The 16,587-nt window shown below is 41.3% G+C and overlaps 1 protein-coding gene and 1 long non-coding RNA gene across 2 annotated transcripts; one reads left to right on the top strand and one right to left on the bottom strand.

Annotated features, from left to right (window-relative positions):
* The first annotated feature begins 740 nt into the window (after positions 1-740).
* On the top strand, positions 741-16,405 carry pcsk7 (proprotein convertase subtilisin/kexin type 7). The gene is made up of 17 exons (XM_056373772.1): positions 741-849; positions 2,412-2,719; positions 3,193-3,429; positions 4,506-4,640; positions 5,812-5,977; positions 6,134-6,224; positions 6,417-6,471; positions 6,659-6,797; positions 6,919-7,019; positions 8,927-9,094; positions 10,401-10,505; positions 10,648-10,750; positions 13,687-13,843; positions 14,105-14,199; positions 14,410-14,515; positions 14,752-14,869; positions 15,064-16,405. The coding sequence occupies exons 2-17, from the start codon at positions 2,471-2,473 to the stop codon at positions 15,337-15,339; spliced, it is 2,301 nt and encodes a 766-aa protein (XP_056229747.1). The 5' UTR covers positions 741-849; positions 2,412-2,470; the 3' UTR covers positions 15,340-16,405.
* Positions 3,367-5,884, bottom strand: LOC130167510 (uncharacterized). Its single transcript, XR_008827299.1, has 3 exons — positions 5,789-5,884; positions 5,309-5,352; positions 3,367-3,472 (listed from the first exon to the last, which is right to left on the bottom strand). It is a non-coding gene; the product is annotated as an uncharacterized LOC130167510 (long non-coding RNA).
* Positions 16,406-16,587: the final 182 nt, after the last annotated feature.

Below are 16,587 nucleotides of genomic sequence, written 5' to 3'. Positions count from 1 at the left end.
AACAATCTCCTCCTACTACTACTACTACTACTGTTTACTTTTTTTCCCTTCTTTATATTGGCAAACCTATTTGGTGGGCTGGTCAACTTTAGTAACTTTCTTTTGTTAAGAGGCCAATATTGACCATTTAAATGTTCATATGCCTTCATATGTGTATATGCATAACTACTTTAAATCCCTGAAATGTTTGAAAAAAATGCAAAAAATAGGATCAACATTTTTTTTTTTTTAAATTTTGTTTTATGTTTTCTTTGAGTGGTTCACATTTCCAGAAATAGATGAGTGGAGCTGAGAGAGAGAAAGAAGAAGAAAAGAAGAGTGATTAAGAGTAAATCAAATAAAATACTGTAAGATAATATTACAGTACATGTCCATGTGGTTTATCCTATGATGCTATTCCGTAAAAAAAATGTAGAGTAATTGTTCTTCTGTTGGCCTAATATTCAGGTGAGAATATTGAAGATATTTACTTGTTGCCTTGTTGTTGATATGACTGCTCAGTTAGAGTAGCACATATTATTGGTCTGGATTTAAATGTAGATTTTGTCATCTAAACATTAAGGCTGTGAACTCTACTATAGCACAGTGGTTAAACCGTGTTGTGATATCCTGCTCCCTTTGTTTATTTTGTAGATTTTTCTTGCTTTTGAAATGCCGGGGGTGGGGCTTATATACGCGTCGCTCCTGATTGGGTAACACCTCTGTACCAAACACTGAGCATGTGCAACAACTGTATGACGTAGAGCGTGTGGGGTTGTGGTTTGTGGTTGTTGGGAAATGAGGTGACAAGCTTAACGTTACTCATAAATGTCACAAGGAACAGGTGAGGAGAAAGAATTCAGTTGAAAGGTAAGATATAACTGTATTTTTGCTATAAAACGTCATGGGTGTGGGTTCGTACCATCTTATTTCTCACGAGACCAGCAATCTCCATAGTTAGCGTCAGGAGACTTGCTATTTTACTAGCTATGACAACAACAACGCTTCAGGTGAAACTCGAGTTCCACTTCGGTTTTTTTTTTCCCCCGTTGTTTTTAGTTTATACTGGTTTATTAATTTGATCGTGGCTGTATTCCAGTTTCACACTCGCAGCTCATTACTACCCTAAGCTAGCTGCCCAAGTTGCTAGCCGACATACTGGCTAACGTTAGATAAAAACTTAGCAATCAGCAGAACTGAGAGTTAGCTAACATTAGCTGAGGAAGCTAACGCGTTTGATCGGAGTAAAGATAAAAATCCTGGTCTAGCACACACGAAGTGGGTTCACCGCGTGTCACTGAACATATGCAGCTGCATGTCAATAGTGTCTGAGCTGAGTGTTTGTTTCTAACGTTGAAGAGCATGTGTTGATAACACTTCATCTAACGTTATCTGTGTCTGAAATGGACATGTTACATATTCCTTAAAATGTGTTCAGAGACAGATATTCGGCAACAACGCAGCAATATTTACGAAGTAAACGAATTGTTTTATGTTATGGCGTTGTTTTGATAACACAATTTACCATGTTTCTATGGAAATGAAGATGATTTCTTCAACAGGTCACTACCTCGAAGTCTGATGTTTAATTTTAGCTATTGACTTTGGGTGTGGCAGAGTGGTGACATATTGATGACCTAGTAATCTTGCTGACTGGAGTCGTATTTATGTGGTTACATACACTTGAATACCACATAATATAGTTCCCCAAAAGAGTGTCTATCTCACACCTAGTACTACACGTGACCAAAGCTGGATTCCCAACTGGCCAGAGAGGGCAACTGAATTGGGGACTCTCAGATTTACATGTGGCATGTCCCAAGATAAATCTTTGTTTGATTACATTACCCTACACAAAATCTGGGGCCAGGTAGTTTTCCACAACAGGTGTACAGGTTGGTTTCTGGGTGTCTGAAAAAATATGAATCTGGCATGTATAATCTGCTGTGTGCATGAGGCTTGGGAGTGACAGGATACATACACCACCAAACAGGTTAAACCAGCCATGGTTTTTTATTAATTATATTTTAATGTTTATGTGTTTATTTTCCATTGGCTAATGCAGCTGAAGTGTACTACGTGAAAGTTTTTCCACCTTTTCATGTCAAAACAATGTTTCACTTCTGATAGGAGGTATTTGTTTATGTTCTGTTATTTAACTTACTATCCTGCCAGTGCTAACAGAGAGGCATTCATATGGAAAAGCATCTTTACAGTAGTCAAGTTGTAGAACTTTGATTTAAACACAGTGGTTAATCAAATGTGCTGTTGCCGCAGCTCTCTGAACTGGCATCTAGTTAGTGTGATGCTGTGAATCTAATAAGTGGCTTCTGAATACAGCACACCATTGATAAGCAACCAGCCACTCGTTCTCAGATTGTCCTCACTACTAACAAGACCTTCTTTTCTGCCTGTCGTTGTCTCACGTCCAGGTTGCTGTTCAGATGAAGAGGACCTGCCTGGTTGACCCTGTGTGTCACCCCCTGTTGCTATGGCAACGTCCTATTTTCCCACATTCCTCCTCCTCCTCTTTCTGTCCTCCTTCACCCTCTTGCTGGTGACCCTCCTGCCCTCTGTTGTCCCATCGATTCCCTTTCGTTCCTCCTCTCCTCCCTCACCTTGGCCGCCACGTTCATGCGGACCAGGTCAGTCCTGGGCTGTACAGCTCCATGCTGGCCCGCATCATGAGGAGGAAGATGGTGAACAGCGCTCTGTTCTCTTGGATACTATAGCCAATAGGGTACGATACTACATTAACACTTACATTTTAATCTTTATATAGGGTGTCACCTATTTTAACAAAGCTCTGGGACTAATTCCTTTCTTCTGACATTTTCAAAATAAAACTTAGGGCTTCAATGTTTATGTAATCATTACTGACTGAGACTGTGGTTTGTTGGAAAAGTGCATTTGGTATTGCCTTGTTTCTTACTGCATAATTTTAGTTTTTACAGATGTTTTTAAAAACACAGCTTTTAGTTATTTTTAAAAGGAGATTCTTTCCTTACTAACACTGCTGTAGCTTTTAAATATAGTGTAAGCTTTAGCTTTATGCATTATGTTTATATGCAGTTTTCTGCAACAACTGCAACATGTCTCATCTGATTTCTATTAAAGTTGCCTTGGTTTTGGGGAAAAACACATAAGCCCATTTTTAGAAGTATTTTTTTCAGTTTTTATTTGTATTTTTCATCGGTATTCTCTCCATCCTAGGTAGCAGAGCAGGCTGGGCTGCAGAACCAGGGCCAGATTGGACAGCTGGAAGGCCATTACTTGCTGTGCTCTGAAAATCCCAATGCTGGATCTGTGGGACATAGAAAAAGTGTCCAGCCTGGGGATGTCCTGGCAGCCCACCCTCATGTCCTGTGGTATTCCCAGGAGAAAGTGCTCAGCCGCTCAAAGAGATCGATGGCCTTCAATGATCCCCAATACCCTAAACAGTGGCATCTGGTGAGGATGTGTATCTTTGTTCTCTTGCTCACTCAGTTTTTATCTAGTGGTAAGAGATGAATAAAGAGCTGTATAATTTTCAATATAATCAGTGTGCATTTGTTTGACACAGAGCCATTTTGCTTGTGGTCTCAGTGCCTTGCAGAGACAAAGTTAAAGAATAGTCACAAACTAAAAAAACTATCTAGCCAAGGTATTCAAACATTTACCAACACATGTAAGGTGTGATGCTCATTTACTAAGGAACAAATAACACATAAGACTATTTTAACCGCTCAGTGAGAATGTAACGTTGATCTCTTCTGTGATTACTGTTTTTCCTTTTGGTTACACACAGAATCATGGGTGGCATTAAGGGGTAGGGTGAAATGGGAATGTACATGTTTGAATTGTACCAATTAGTCACTGTTTTTTCAGCCAATGCCAGACACGCAGGAGCATGATCAGCATAACCTGCCAGACAGCTTCTATTGAAAAGTAATATTTTTGTCTCAAGTGAGGCTGAGGTTCTGTTGGCAAAGCATAAATGTGACACGAATGTGGATGTCTGCCTTTGAAAATTGAATTTATATTTGTGGATATATTTGTAGTCTGGTAACAATGTTTTCCGCACATAATGTTGTACAGTTTTATTTACGTAACTGATAAGGTCGCATTCAGTTAGATTTGGTTACATTTACATGTGACAATAATGCCCCTGCTACTAAATCAGTGCTTACAATGACCTCAGGAAATTGCTAAATTCTCCATAATAATCATGTTTACATGATTTTAAAAAAAAGTCAATGAAAAGTCATCAGTGTGGTTATTTTGCAAGAAACCATTGTGGATGATCCTGGCACTCTAGAAGCTGCAGGTAGTACATACAGATCTATACTTATGCCTTTAAATGGTTGTAGATCAGTTTGATCAACTACAGGTGAAGGCACGGTCTAAAAGTAGTTACTGCTAACCATTATTATTCTTGAGCATAGTACAGACTACTTTACCTTGACCTGCCCTTTTCAAACCTGTTCCTATTCTCCTCCTCCTCTTTACATTACCTCAACATTTCCTTATTTTTCTTGTTCTTGCAGCATAATGACATCAACAAGGGAATGGATATCAACTTGACAGGGGTATGGGAGCTCAACATAACTGGCCGAGGAGTCACAGTTGTCGTGGTAGATGATGGGGTGGAACATACGCATCAGGACATTGAGCCCAACTATGTAAGTCAGCACTATCAGATCTATGCTTACCCATCCACTGCATTTTGCTGTCATGGCTGAATTGTTTTGAAAAAGTATAAAAGGCCTAATCATAAAGGAAAGAAACAGTTTAGATGTTCACCAGGGAGACTGTGCTCTCTACTTTTTGTCCTTCTGCAAGTTGATTTTGATGCCTCAGAGCCAGAGGCGATATGCTTTCGGGTTGTCCGTCTCATTCTCGTGAACATGATATCCCAGTAATGCTTTGAGGGAGTTTCTTCCCATTTGTCAAAAGCATTCGTTTGGACTCAAGGGTGAACTGGTTAGATTTTGGTGGTCAAAGGTCACGGTGGCCTCACAAAACACAGTTTTGGCCACAACTCACAAATTCATACACTAATTATTCACAATTTAACACAAATGTCTAACTGCATGAAACGATGAAGTGATGACATTTTATATCCAAAAGGTCAACTTCACTGTGACATCATAATGTTCTAAAAAAAACATTTCTGGCCATTATTCAATGCTGTAAGCCAGGAAGGGGAGATGGCCATATTCCCTGAAACATGGCTGGTTGGCGAAGGCATACAACTTCCAGGTTGTAATTCTAGTAACATTATAGTCAAAGTGTAGTTACTTGCAATCCAGAGTAAAAGTATCCACTCTGGAAAAAATGCTGTACCTACCTTTACTGTAAGGAGCTGTGTGCTTGCATCAGCAGAGAAAAGTTCTATATTAAAGAGAATGTCACCCATTAAACAGGATGCAAGGTGTCACACCGTATACACAATTTAAAGTTTATAGCAGGAACAACAGAGAGATGAGAGGTAGTAATGAGCTCAGTGGAAATGTTGTGGGAATTTTTAGTTTTGATGATGTCTGTGAAAGTAGTTTTGCTGATTGTGCACCTAGTCTAAATAGAATCAAAACATTTCTAGTACAACCTGTTTTTATTTTCTCAGCTTCAAAATGAAGTTGAGCTACTAGGTTTGTTGTTGTTGTTGTTTTTTAACAAAAGAACCAGAAAAGCAATGATGTTGCAAAAAGTGGAGACATTCTTTCATTAAAACAATTGTGGCTTTTTCAAGTACTAGGATTTTATCTGTTATTCTTGGTATTAAATCAGTGAAGCTTGCTTTTACTTTTTCTATAAACCACATACTCACAATGATTTTGTGTTCCTCTCCAGAGTCCAGAGGGCAGTTACGACCTGAATTCCAATGACCCCGACCCCATGCCTCACCCTGACGTCTACAGCGACAACCACCATGGGACTCGATGTGCTGGAGAGATCGCAGCCGTTCCCAACAACAGCTTCTGTGCCGTGGGGGTGGCCTATGGCAGCAAAGTGGCAGGTACAGACAGGAGAATTGAATTCGGCATTGCTACTCTAAACTCGGAGCCAGTCCAAGACACCAAGAAACTTGGTCCTAGAGTCATGAACTTCTGACTTAGAGGCTGACAGTATTGTTAAATATATGTGGTGAAACACATGCTTGTTCTCTCATCAGGTATCAGAGTCCTGGACGGCCCGCTGACAGACAGCCTGGAGGCCATAGCCTTCAACAAGCACTACCAGGTCAATGACATCTACAGCTGCAGGTAACAAACACATCTCTTTCTGGTTCTGTTAGGTATTTCCATTAGGAAAGTGGATTTTATAAACAATAAAGTATCATTCTTTGACACCTTATTTGCAATTTAATGTCTGTATTTTTTAAATGTAATTTAGTGCAATATGTTACTGTGCCTTTGAGAAAGTCTTGTTTAGATTCTGATTGTTGTTTCCTCCAGCTGGGGTCCCGATGATGATGGACACACTGTTGATGGACCTCATCCCCTGGGCAAGGTAAGACAGACTGTTTGTGTGCAGTGTTCTTTTTGTCCTGCAGAGGGCAGCAGATTGCAACACAGCAGATACAGAGGAGAAGACTAGTAAAAAAGCTTTCACTTATTTGGTTTTTCTCTGGTTCTTGATTATATAATGTATAACCTTCCTTCTTTTTATCATGGCATGAAATTTTTCTCCTCCACAGGCAGCACTGCAGCACGGGGTGATTGCAGGCAGACGAGGCTTTGGCAGCATCTTTGTGGTTGCCAGTGGCAATGGAGGTCAGTTCGACGACAACTGTAATTATGATGGCTACGCCAACTCAATCTACACCATCACAATCGGTAAGACACGCAGACTGGCGGGTGTGTGAGTGTGTGCATCTGTATGCTTTTTTTGTGTTTTGGGTGCGAACATATGCACATAAATAATCACTTTGTGTGTTTCTGTGTGTGTGTGTTGCAGGAGCAGTCGATGAGAAAGGCAGGATGCCCTTCTATGCTGAGGAGTGTGCGGCCATGCTAGCTGTTACTTTCAGCAGCGGGAAGGACCATGCGAGGAGCATTGTAGGTCTCACTGGAACACACATGCACACATAAACACTTACACACGTCACACAAATGATGACTAGACTCAAAGAATGCATGAATGGTGGCACCAGGAACAACAGCAGAGCAGGAAGTCAGTGATGAGTTACCCTAAACTGGAAGAAGGCTTGGATAGATGATGTTATCATGTAACATTCTCTGGAGTAGGTCAAGTCATAGTGAATAAGACTTTCAGACCTTACCAAGCAACTGGACTGAGGGCACCTGAAAAGAGTCTTAGTCTGACTGGTAAACCAGTTTGTGGTGTGTACACTAGGCAGACAAACCACAGTATTTTGTGTTAGTACTGTAGCTATGTGATTTTAGCTTTAATTAAAAATCTAGACTTAGTTGAAATTGAGCCGTCCAATGCGAAAGCAAAAAACTCTGAATTCTCCTTCTGCTTGGACTGTGTCTTGAAGCCTCCAGATACCATATTCCACAACATGACATTAAAAACCGCACATCTAAATTGCTCTGTGTGGGACCTGAAGTGTTCTGCAAGCTTCAATTTTAGTGAAGGTGACAACTGTTTAAAAGTTGTGAGAGAACAGCTCCACATCAGGGAGACTATTTTCATCTGAAAACAATGACGGACGATGACAGGAGTAAGGGCCCATTAAAAACTACTGACCTCTATTTGCTGCTGTTTGTGGCTGTCACCATGGGAACAAAGTTTGGACCGGGGATGTCATCGCCAGGGGGAGAAGAGCTTAGCCAGGATTGGGCTCTCTCTGGAGAAGACTGATCCACCACTGACCACAGTATAGTCACAGGCCAAGTGTTTACCACACACTGCCCATTTGTGTATTATTCTGTAGAAGCCATTTAAAGTCCACCAAGAACAGCTGCTGTCACAAATCCATTGGATCACAGAGTTCTGAGTCTGAGAGAAAATCATGAGAAATCCACTGATCACTTTTGAATATTTGATGACAGTTTGTGCATTTGACTTTCAAAACGTTCCTGTCAAGCTTTTCTGCTGAACGACTGAGGTAATATCTAGGTGCTGATGCATGAAAGATTACTGTATTATGTAAGTAATAGCTGGAGCTTGTACATGGTCACCACATAAACTGCTTCTCTGGAAGAACATGGCTGTCCCTTGAAACCTTCCACATAGCTGGAACAGCTGTTGGAAAAGGCCCACATGCCGCCTCCATGTAAACACACAGGGCTGGGAATTCCTCAGCCCACATCGCTGTGGTCCTTCTGTAAGGCAAGCTGTCACTAATGTGTGCACCAGCGGGTGGTGTACGCCCGGAAAACATATGTGGCTTGCTTGCAGTTGTGGGCCTTGCATATAGTGATTTGCATGTGTTCCACTAGATCCTACACATATACGGATGATAGAAGAAGTTATGAAACAATATTAAACAATATTAAGAGTTCATCTTCTCTTGCCATGTCTGCTCATAAACTTAATCCTCTCTATAAATCCATCCCCTCCTACCTCCTTTTTGGTCAACTGCTGACTGACAGGATTTTAAACTATGCTGCATTACCATTCTCTTTGTATTGACATTTTTATTTCCTAATCTTTTTAACAGTTTTCTCTTCTTCTTTTACTTCCTTTCATCTTCCTAAAGCTGAACCTTCCCAGGGCTTTAAATTGTTGAACTCTGGCCACCCGCAATAAATATGTCGTTTTGTGACACTGGTGCCTGGGTAAAGTGTTGGTTTAGTCGACTGAGCCTCCTTGCTCATGACTTAGATCATTTGTTTTGGGTATACCCTATAAGGGGTTTGTTTGTGCCCATCTCTTAATGTATAGCTAAATATGTAAGTGCCGTTTGATTGTAGTTTATGTTTGGCCACTCACCAGAGCTATTACCAGCTTGGCACTGTTTGCACATGAACTTCAGCCCATCTGTCTGTCTCTGCAGGTGACGTCAGACTGGTCCATGCGACAGGGGACGGGCTGTACGGAGGGCCACACCGGCACATCTGCTGCAGCTCCCCTGGCGGCAGGAATGGTGGCCCTTATGCTGCAGGTCCGCCCCTGCCTCAGCTGGAGGGATGTCCAGCACATCATCACCTTCACCGCCACCGAGGTAGGTCTGATGAAATTTCCTGCTGCACCAGTCATTACTGTAAACATGCATTTGTAAATATTTCATTTGACTCGATATTTGTATCAGAACCTTTCAGGAAAACCCCACCTTTAGGTACTGTGATCTGATCATACGTGGCAAATTCCTCAGAATGAACACTTTGGCATAACAGAGAGTCATCACTTATGGCAGTGCTGCTGTTTTTTTTTTTAAAAACTGCATCTGAACTTGATTGTTTTAGTCATATTTTTTTGTTTTGTTCTGGCCATCAAAGTCCTGTCCAGAAAAGTTTGGCATAACATTATATAAAAATAATCTTATAAAACAAATATATCTTACCTCAGCCACTTATGGAGGTGGGGTTCACTGGTGTTCCTAGATGTTTTAGTGCACTACTACTACTACTTGTTAGAGCTAGTTAGGTCAGACCACAGCAGTTCACAAGGTGACACAAAATTAGATGCTTTGTCTAGTATGGTAATGTAATATAATATTTAATGGCTTAAACCAGTGGTTCTCAAACTTTTTCTGTCATTCCCCCCTTTGAGAATCGTTGGCTTAAACTAACAGTTGTTTTCAACACGGATAAATATTATGATAATTATTTGATTAACTGTTGAATTGTCAATAAAGTATCAGAGGTGATGTCCTCAAATTGCTTGGTTTGTCCAAAAGCAAAATATGTTCAATTTACAGTGAAATAAAATGGAGAAAAGCAGTAAATCCTCACATTTAAGAAGCTGGGAACCTAAAATGTTTTGGGCACTTTTGCTGGATAAATTACTGAATTTATAATCAATTATCAAATGTCTTTTCGTTTTTGTTTTTTTTTTTTTTGACAGTCCACTACTGAATGAAATGACAAATGTTTTCACCACTGATACCATCATTGTGTAATTGTTCAGTGTATAACAGTAGATCCACCTACATCATTTAGTTCAATAGAGCACTGATAACACGATAACAGCAAAACAGACTGAGGAATAGTTTTACATTTTTGGGAAATTTGTTTTCTTTCCAACAGATGAGGAAATCGATACGACCTTTGCATCTGTCCATTAAATATGGAGCTACAGCAGCTGGTTAGCTTAGCTTAGACTAGAAACGGGCGGAAACAAATACACCCAACACCACCACTTTCATCCCCTCTAATTTTCTCTGTTCCTTTAAAATGTGGGTTATTGTGGCTTTTATCTCGGCTCTCAGTGGAGAAGATGGTATCTATATCGTTTGTTTGTGAATTTATATTGCTGCATACGAGCAGAAAGTAAACTTGCCTGTGTGTTCTCTGTATTTGTTTTAACAGTGCGACAGCAGTGCAGACTGGAGGGTGAATGGAGCTGGTTTCCATCACAGCCACCAGCACGGCTTTGGTCTGCTCAACGCATGGAGGCTCGTCAATGCTGCCAGTGTACATGCATACATTTATACATCGTTAGGCCTGCAACATCACTATTAATTAATGTCTGGGAAGTTATAAACATGTTTTATTTTCTTTTTAATTCACACAAAACAATTTAACACAAAAGCTCAAAGTTTTCTCTGTTTCACAGGTGTGGGAGCCGGTGCCGTTCCTCGTGTCCTATCAGAGCACAGTCATTAAAGAGGAAGCGCCCATCGTGACCTATCCGGACGAGCTGATTCGTACCTGGAACGGTAACTCTTTCTGCTTGTCTGCTCCCCTCTCGCTCTCTCAGCTCGGTATTGGACAGTTGCTTGTCGAGTTTACACACTGCTCCATAGCTGACTCCCTGCCTCCCTCCCTGCCTGCTCCTCAGTCAGTCTCCCTGTCCATATTAGGTAAAGTTCTCTTGTTTGTGAGTTCCTGTGTCCACATTGAAATAGTGGGTGAGATTTTTCCAGATTGCTGCTTTTTCTTTTTTCTCCTTTTTTCTTCATTTTTTTTCCCCCCTTAATCTGTCTCTGCATTTTACAACTCCTCTCTGTACGTTTTGTTCCTTCTTCACTTCCCACCACTATGATTCTCTCATACTCAGCTGTCTGTGTATGTGATCCGTCTCTTTTTCTCTCTCGAACGCAGTTTTTCACATATGCTCACGGTGACCTCATTCTAGCAGAAACATTTCCTTCTCCCTCGTCTCTTTTCCTCTCCTCCCTCGATTGGTATCTTCCCTCTTTATGGCCTCGTCCCAGTCAAGAGCCTTGCCAGAGACCAGTGTGTGTGTGTGTGTGTGTCTGTCGGTGCGTCTGTGCGTCTGTGCGTCTGTGCGTGTGTGTGTGTGTGTGTGTGTGTGTGTGTGTGTGTGTGTGTGTGTGTGTGTGTGTGTGTGTGTGTGTGTGTGTGTGTAGTCTCATGTAGCTGGAGTTTCTTGAGGACAAAGCAAAGAGTTGCTGATGGTTACAGAGCAGACTGGGCTTAATTTCAAAAAGAAATTGAGTCACATTAAACTCCTGTAACACACATTTTCTTCTTTAACCCTCTGTTGAATCAGTCTTGGTCAAATCCCTGACAGGCTGTTTGCCACTGACAGTGTTTAGGTCTGTCTGTCACATTACTTAGCAATGTTTGTTGTCCTAGTTTCTATGTGTTTTGGCTGCCTTATTGGCTAATGCCGTGTCCCTTAAGTATTTTAGATTGCTGGCTTCCCGTGTGAACACCTCCACCACTAATGCGTGTTACTGTGTTTATGTACATGCACGCAGTGACTGGCTGTGACCTCATGATGGCCAGTCAGATTTCCACGGTGCTGTAGGTCGAGTTCAGGGGTCGTGGGTTGAGCTGTTTTATGAAAAAGCAGCAGTTGCACAAGTGTGTTTGAAAGTTTCTGAGTGAAAAGTAGAACACATGAGAGAGGGGAAAATGTACAACTACCATAAGCAGTACACCTCTCTCCCTGTTAACAAAGCATGTTTAATGTTCAGAATTTATTTTAGGGACCCACCTAGATAGATTGCCCCAATCATTTGCAAATACAGATCAGAATAACGGGTACAAATTCTAATGTTTTGCATGTGATCACCAAAGAGGAGGATCTTGCCCTATTAATTCAGGCGCTAGACAGATCAAGTAACACAATCTCATAAAACTATCACAGCCATTTTCAGGAGCTGTGATCGTGAGGTGTCAGCCATATTTGGACTAAAAGTTTTTTTGGCAGCTGTGAGACCCCCTGGCATTAGTAACCGGGGTATATAGAAAACTATGTGGCAGTACTTAAAATGAATAAGCTGGAGGTTGGGGAGGAGCAGATGGTATTTTCCCACACATTGCCCCAAGATATGTCTTCATCCTTTCATCTCCGAGCATTGACATGCCCTTCTGTTGCCTGGACCATAGTTTAACCAAACTTTGTGTTGGGAGGGATTTATCAGGTGGATATAGACTCTCTTTAAAAAGTCTGTATAGTAATGCTGTTGAAATCGAATTGAATACACTCCATCTTCTCCACTGAGTTCACCCGCCATCCTCCCTTTCCTTCACTTGTCTCCATCGCCTCACCACCCCGCCCTCTGTCTTACTTTATTTGTGTCCCCTGACTCTCTGTCTCTCCTTCCACACCTCTGTTTACACTCCTCGCTCCCTTTGCGTCCCTCCCTGCCCCAAGGATGTGTTCAGCCCTACATGGTCAGAGAGCACCATGGCTCATTAGTAGTCAGAACCCAGGAAATGCCTAGAAATTACCAGACACCCGCAGTGGGAGGCCGGGAGGTGGTCAGGAAGATGATTGATAACACTTTCATGGAGAGAAGGTGGAGGGGAGACACTCAAGAGTCTGATGGAAGATTGAATTTAAAAAGAATTAGTTCCAGTTTTAATAAGATTTTCTCTTAGTTTACCAGTGTGGCAGGCTCAAAGCTTCATGCTTTTCACCCCATCACATCAGGTGTGATATGCAGTAAAAGCCAGTAATGCGATAATACGAAACATTGACTTTAAAAATATGTTAATGTAATAAAGTTTTTATTGTAATACAATCTATCACATTAGCGCATTAAATAGCCATTCTTACTTTAAAAAGGGGTGTATATAATTCATGTGCAAGAGGAGAATAACGAGCAAAATAAAGTTATGTTACATTACTCACTAATATTATTACAGATTCTGCTTGAAATATATTTAATGTAATGTGATAGTATTTAACTTTATTTAACCAGGAAAGTTCTTTTAATAGGATTAAACATTGGTTTTGCAGAAGTGTCTTGTCAAAGATAGCAGAAAACTAAAAAATTATAATTACAATTTTAATCTAACAAGTGATTTTTTTTAATATAGTGTGACATGCTTGTATCTTTTTGACTCATTCAAAAGGGTTTGCTTTCTTAATTTTTAAATTTTTTTAACATATTTATTCATAGAGTCCACAGCCCTGCTCTCAGCTCATTGAGGCTCTACTGTTCAGTGGTTCTTCATGCTAAATGCTAATGCCAGCATGCTAATATGCACACAGTAACAATGCTATGCTACTAGCATGCATGTCAAAAAAAATTTTAAACTATTTAATGATGGTCAAATTTTCCCACTTACAGTACCGTATCAATCCAGGACACACAAACACACGTACACAAACACACACACACACACACACACACACACACACACACACACTGAGCTGCTCTCTCCTCTCCCTCAGTCTCTGCTGCCGACCTGAGACAGTCTGGAATGGAGACACTGGAGCACGTGGCCATTACTGTGACGTTAACCCACCCTTGCCGTGGCAGCGTGGAGATTGTGTTGATCTGCCCCAGCGGTATGATGTCAATCATCGGGGCACGGCGTGTTATTGACAGGTGCGCACGCACACATACACACTTACACGCACACATAGATGTCTGTTCTGGTATCATGTTGAATACAGTAAAACAGGACAACAGAGTGTATTGAAGTGATTTGGAAATGCTCTTAAAATGATAATAGAGGGAGCAGTGATCATACTGGAGGTAGGATTATTCATCTTAAAAATTACATATAGCTCGTGTTAAATTGTCTTCATTGTCAAATGTCATATGAATATTTTTGATCTGATGATGTGTGTATTTTTGTGCATACAGAGACCCTGCAGGCTACCAGGACTGGACTTTCTCTACTGTGCGCTGCTGGGGAGAGAGAGCTGAAGGCCAGTACACCCTCAAGATATCTGACCACAGTAAGACGCTGCTACACACCCACACACCGATACACATGACAAGTACCGTGAAGTGTCAGCAAAGGGATGGGAATGTCTTTCCGAGAGTCAGAAACACAAACACACACATTTCTATGTCTTTTATGGTAGTCGTTGTTTGGGTTTTTGCTGCTTCCTTGTGACCTCATGTACTTCGCCTGCCCACGCTGACTCTTCTCTGTGATCCTGCAGAAGAGCCATCATATATGAAGTGTGCAGCTGTGGGAGTGTTGAAGCAGTGGAAACTGTCCCTGTATGGCTCCTCTATGACCTTCAGTGAGGTCAAGGAGAGACAGAGGTAAGACCTCATTCTCTTTTTTTTTTTGGTTCTCTTCCTGGTGGTCCTGTTTTTACCTGAACTGTCTCTGTTTTCATTCCCATTCATAATTATTTGTTTCCACTATTTTTTATTTTAGTATCTTTAACAATGAACTTATTAGTTTCTCGTATTTAAATATTAAAAATACTTGTAACCTCAGTTTTGCCAACTTAGAATATATTCTGAATGCTGATTGGCTGTGCATTGATTGACAGGCTGGTGGAGGAGGCTATGAGTGGCAAATATCTGGACAGCAGCTTCTCTCTGCCCTGCCCTCCAGGCCTGGACATCCCTCCTGAGATCGTCAACCCCTTCACCTCCAATAACCTCAAGGTAAACTCGGCAGCACACACCACTTATTTACAATGTTGATGTCTTAGTGTCCCTCTGTCTTTATTAGCCTTTTGTGTTGTCTGAGCCATCTCTACTTGACAGGAGGTTACAACTGTGTTCCTTTCCCTCTAGAAAATATTACTTTACTGCACATGTTCCAACTTTCATGGTTGTTTTTCCCTCCTCCCCTGCAGTTCCTGCTGTTACTTGGCTGCTTTGCTCTCTTTTGGTCTCTCTACTACATGCTGGAGGTCACGCTGGCCCACCTGGACCTCAGGGTCCTTGTCTGCCTGCGCAGGAGATGGGGACGTCACAGGGCCAGGAGAGGGCGCCGAGGGAGAGGAGTGGAGGATGCAGCGGTAGAAGAGGACGGGGAGGAAGAGGAAGTGGACTCAGGGGTGGAGTTGCATGCAGTGCTGGACTCGGAGGCCAAAGCACCGTTTCTCAGTGGAGAGCGGCTGGTAACATAGCACTGAGCCAGACGATGGGTCTAAAATGTCTCAGGCTTTGGCCCTCTCCTCTCCTCTCCACCCACCCTCCTACACTGCATCTGACACCTGTAGCTGTGGTGATGGCCTGCAGATGAACTTGACTGAAGAGTGGACTCTTTGTCCTTCTCTGCATTCCCCAACACGTGGCCTTGTATGAAAATCTATGTATAAGTGCTGTTACTGTGTGTGTGCGTGTGTGTGTGTGTTGTACACCTGTCCCTCTAACAAACGTCCTCATAAGGAAACAAAACTGATGACAATCTTCCAACATGAGGATATTTTGCCAGTCCTGGGGTTAAAGTCCCCATCAGAATTAAGTTTAAGTCAGAGAAAGTTTCAGGCATGAACTGGAGAGGGACCTGACCGGGTCCTAGTATAATTGCATGTTTGCATGTGTGAAAGGGTGTATACAGTCTGTCTGTATGTAAATATGCTCCTACAGAACAACTGAGTCTTTAAACCAAGAGAAAGATGAAAACATGATGTGCACTATAGAATGGTACAAAACTGCTGTATGTGTGACTGAGTGTGTGTGTGTGTGTGTGTGTGTGTGTTGTGTGTGTGTGTGTGTGTGTGTGTGTGTGTGTGTCCTGTGTGAGTGTGCCCTGTGTGTGTTGTGACATGAGTGGATGTGCTTGTAATATGCAAGGTCTTCCATGAAAAAGTGTCTTCAAATGTGAGGTTTCAAGAGTGTACTGTATTTTAAGAATAAGATTTATTTTCTGAGGTGATTTTTTTGATTTGTAATTCTGGGGTTATTATCTGAGGGGTTATCACCCAACTACTGAAAAAAACTTGAAGTGGGACTTTCAAGTGTAGGATTTGCAGATGTATTTTTTTTACAAAGTGTAATATATACACAATGTGTGCCTGCTATACAGATGTATACGAACTGTGTTTCGTGATTTGTACAAAGTGTTTTTAAGAATGTATTAAAGAGTTTAATTTTTTACTGTGAAGGAGTTCTTGGAGTGATGTTGGAAACTGTGTTTTGCTGTGCAAGTCACAGGTTATGTGAATGATAATTAAAGATTGTAGATGGAAATCAGTGAAACTCATCATTATAACAATTTGTTGACAATACTTACAGCTGAATGAAGATAGTGGTTTCTGTGTGCGATATAGCACTTAAATTGTCTGAGATGGTAGAACTGGAAAAATAATTATTTTAAATAAAAGAATGTCTAGCTATGCTAACAGCTTTGTCTGTATTGAGTTAAGCAAAAT

This window comes from Seriola aureovittata, chromosome 4 (genome assembly GCF_021018895.1).
Source record: "Seriola aureovittata isolate HTS-2021-v1 ecotype China chromosome 4, ASM2101889v1, whole genome shotgun sequence".
In the NCBI taxonomy this organism is placed as follows: Eukaryota; Metazoa; Chordata; class Actinopteri; order Carangiformes; family Carangidae; genus Seriola; species Seriola aureovittata.
This window is presented reverse-complemented; position numbering and strand designations above follow the sequence as displayed.